Source organism: Ceratosolen solmsi, unplaced genomic scaffold (assembly GCF_000503995.2).
Source record: "Ceratosolen solmsi marchali unplaced genomic scaffold, CerSol_1.0 scaffold13, whole genome shotgun sequence".
In the NCBI taxonomy this organism is placed as follows: domain Eukaryota; kingdom Metazoa; phylum Arthropoda; class Insecta; order Hymenoptera; family Agaonidae; genus Ceratosolen; species Ceratosolen solmsi.
In genome coordinates, this window is record NW_011948418.1 from 6,156,745 (window position 1) to 6,158,009 (window position 1,265).

At 36.2% G+C, this 1,265-nt stretch overlaps 1 protein-coding gene across 1 annotated transcript in view; it reads right to left on the reverse strand.

Annotated features, from left to right (window-relative positions):
• Positions 1 to 1,265, reverse strand: part of LOC105360408 (uncharacterized) — a 28,888-nt gene that overhangs the window by 7,227 nt on the left and 20,396 nt on the right. The window contains exon 4 of the mRNA XM_011497303.1: positions 596 to 743. Within this exon, the coding sequence (XP_011495605.1) occupies positions 596 to 743 (148 nt within the window). The remainder of the gene's footprint in view (positions 1 to 595; positions 744 to 1,265) is intronic.

Here is a 1,265-nt window from a genome sequence, read left to right on the forward strand (position 1 = left end):
CATTGTCCATCTATTATTGTTATTATTAATGTTATTGTTGGGTAGCAATTTACTGAATTAATAGTATGATACGTATATAATGTACGCGGCGTGTAATTATTATGAATTTAACTCCTATGATATTGTAAATAAAATAATACTAATGACAAGATACGAATATATATATATATATATATATATATATATCAAATGTAACATTTAATTGCCGCGATAGTCTAGTCATTAAATCCTTAGATCCATTAAAAAAAAAAAAAATAAAAAATTCGGCATTTCTTATATTCTCAATGCTTAACTAAATCACTTCATCGTGAACAATATGAATTATAGCATTGCTAAGAGTTTAAATAAATCAGTGTAATTGGTGTATTAGTGGCCGGAGTGGAGCATCTCGGTATCCGCGGAATAATAACACCGCGCAGTCTCTGCTTCATTAAGATACGTCAATTTTTGTTCTTTGCACCGCTTTTATAGTTAATCAGCTAACCAAACCCTGCTCAGTAACCAAACGAACCTCTATAGCGTAGTTAATTGCGCAAGGCGCAATGTAAAGTGCACCATTACTTGGACATCAGCCTATAAATATTGCGATACTCACCAAGATACACATAGAGGCAGGAGACTAGTCTCGCGGAGATTTTGTTGTGCTGCGGGTCAGCGTTCCGCTTTGACGCTACGAGTTCCAGATCTATATACATTGCCAATAGGTCTGACATTTGATCGAGATAGACCGTGCGATTTTGATCCTGGGGGCAGAAAATGTTACGGGGAAAATGCTGTGTGTAATCTCGCGAAGGAGCATTTACAATGTGCGAAAGATGTTGGATTTATGACAAGTGGACAGGGACGGTGAGCGACCGTTCGCGCGTCGTCGGCAAAATCTTTGATGCCTCGAGCTTAATTCGCCGGTACGCCAAGTCACTTTATCCGAGGGAACGAACAACTTTTAATGAAATAGTGGCGCGGCATTCAAAGCCCAATAGCATTTGTATTTACAGCAATGCTTCGATAAAGATTACTTGTACTTGTAAAGTTGGCACACGCTAAATCTGTTCTTATTTATCCAATGTACGAATTAACAATACTTTCCAAACGAATGGAATTAAAGATTATGTTGATAACAAATATATCTTTTTGTTTTATTACTGGCAAAAAAAATTCCTCCAACAAATATTGATTCGATAAGGTGATTGTTAATAAGGTAGTTGCAAGTTAATAAATTAAAGGCGCGTTATGTAAGCCAGATTTACGCGTTTGTTTTGCTTATA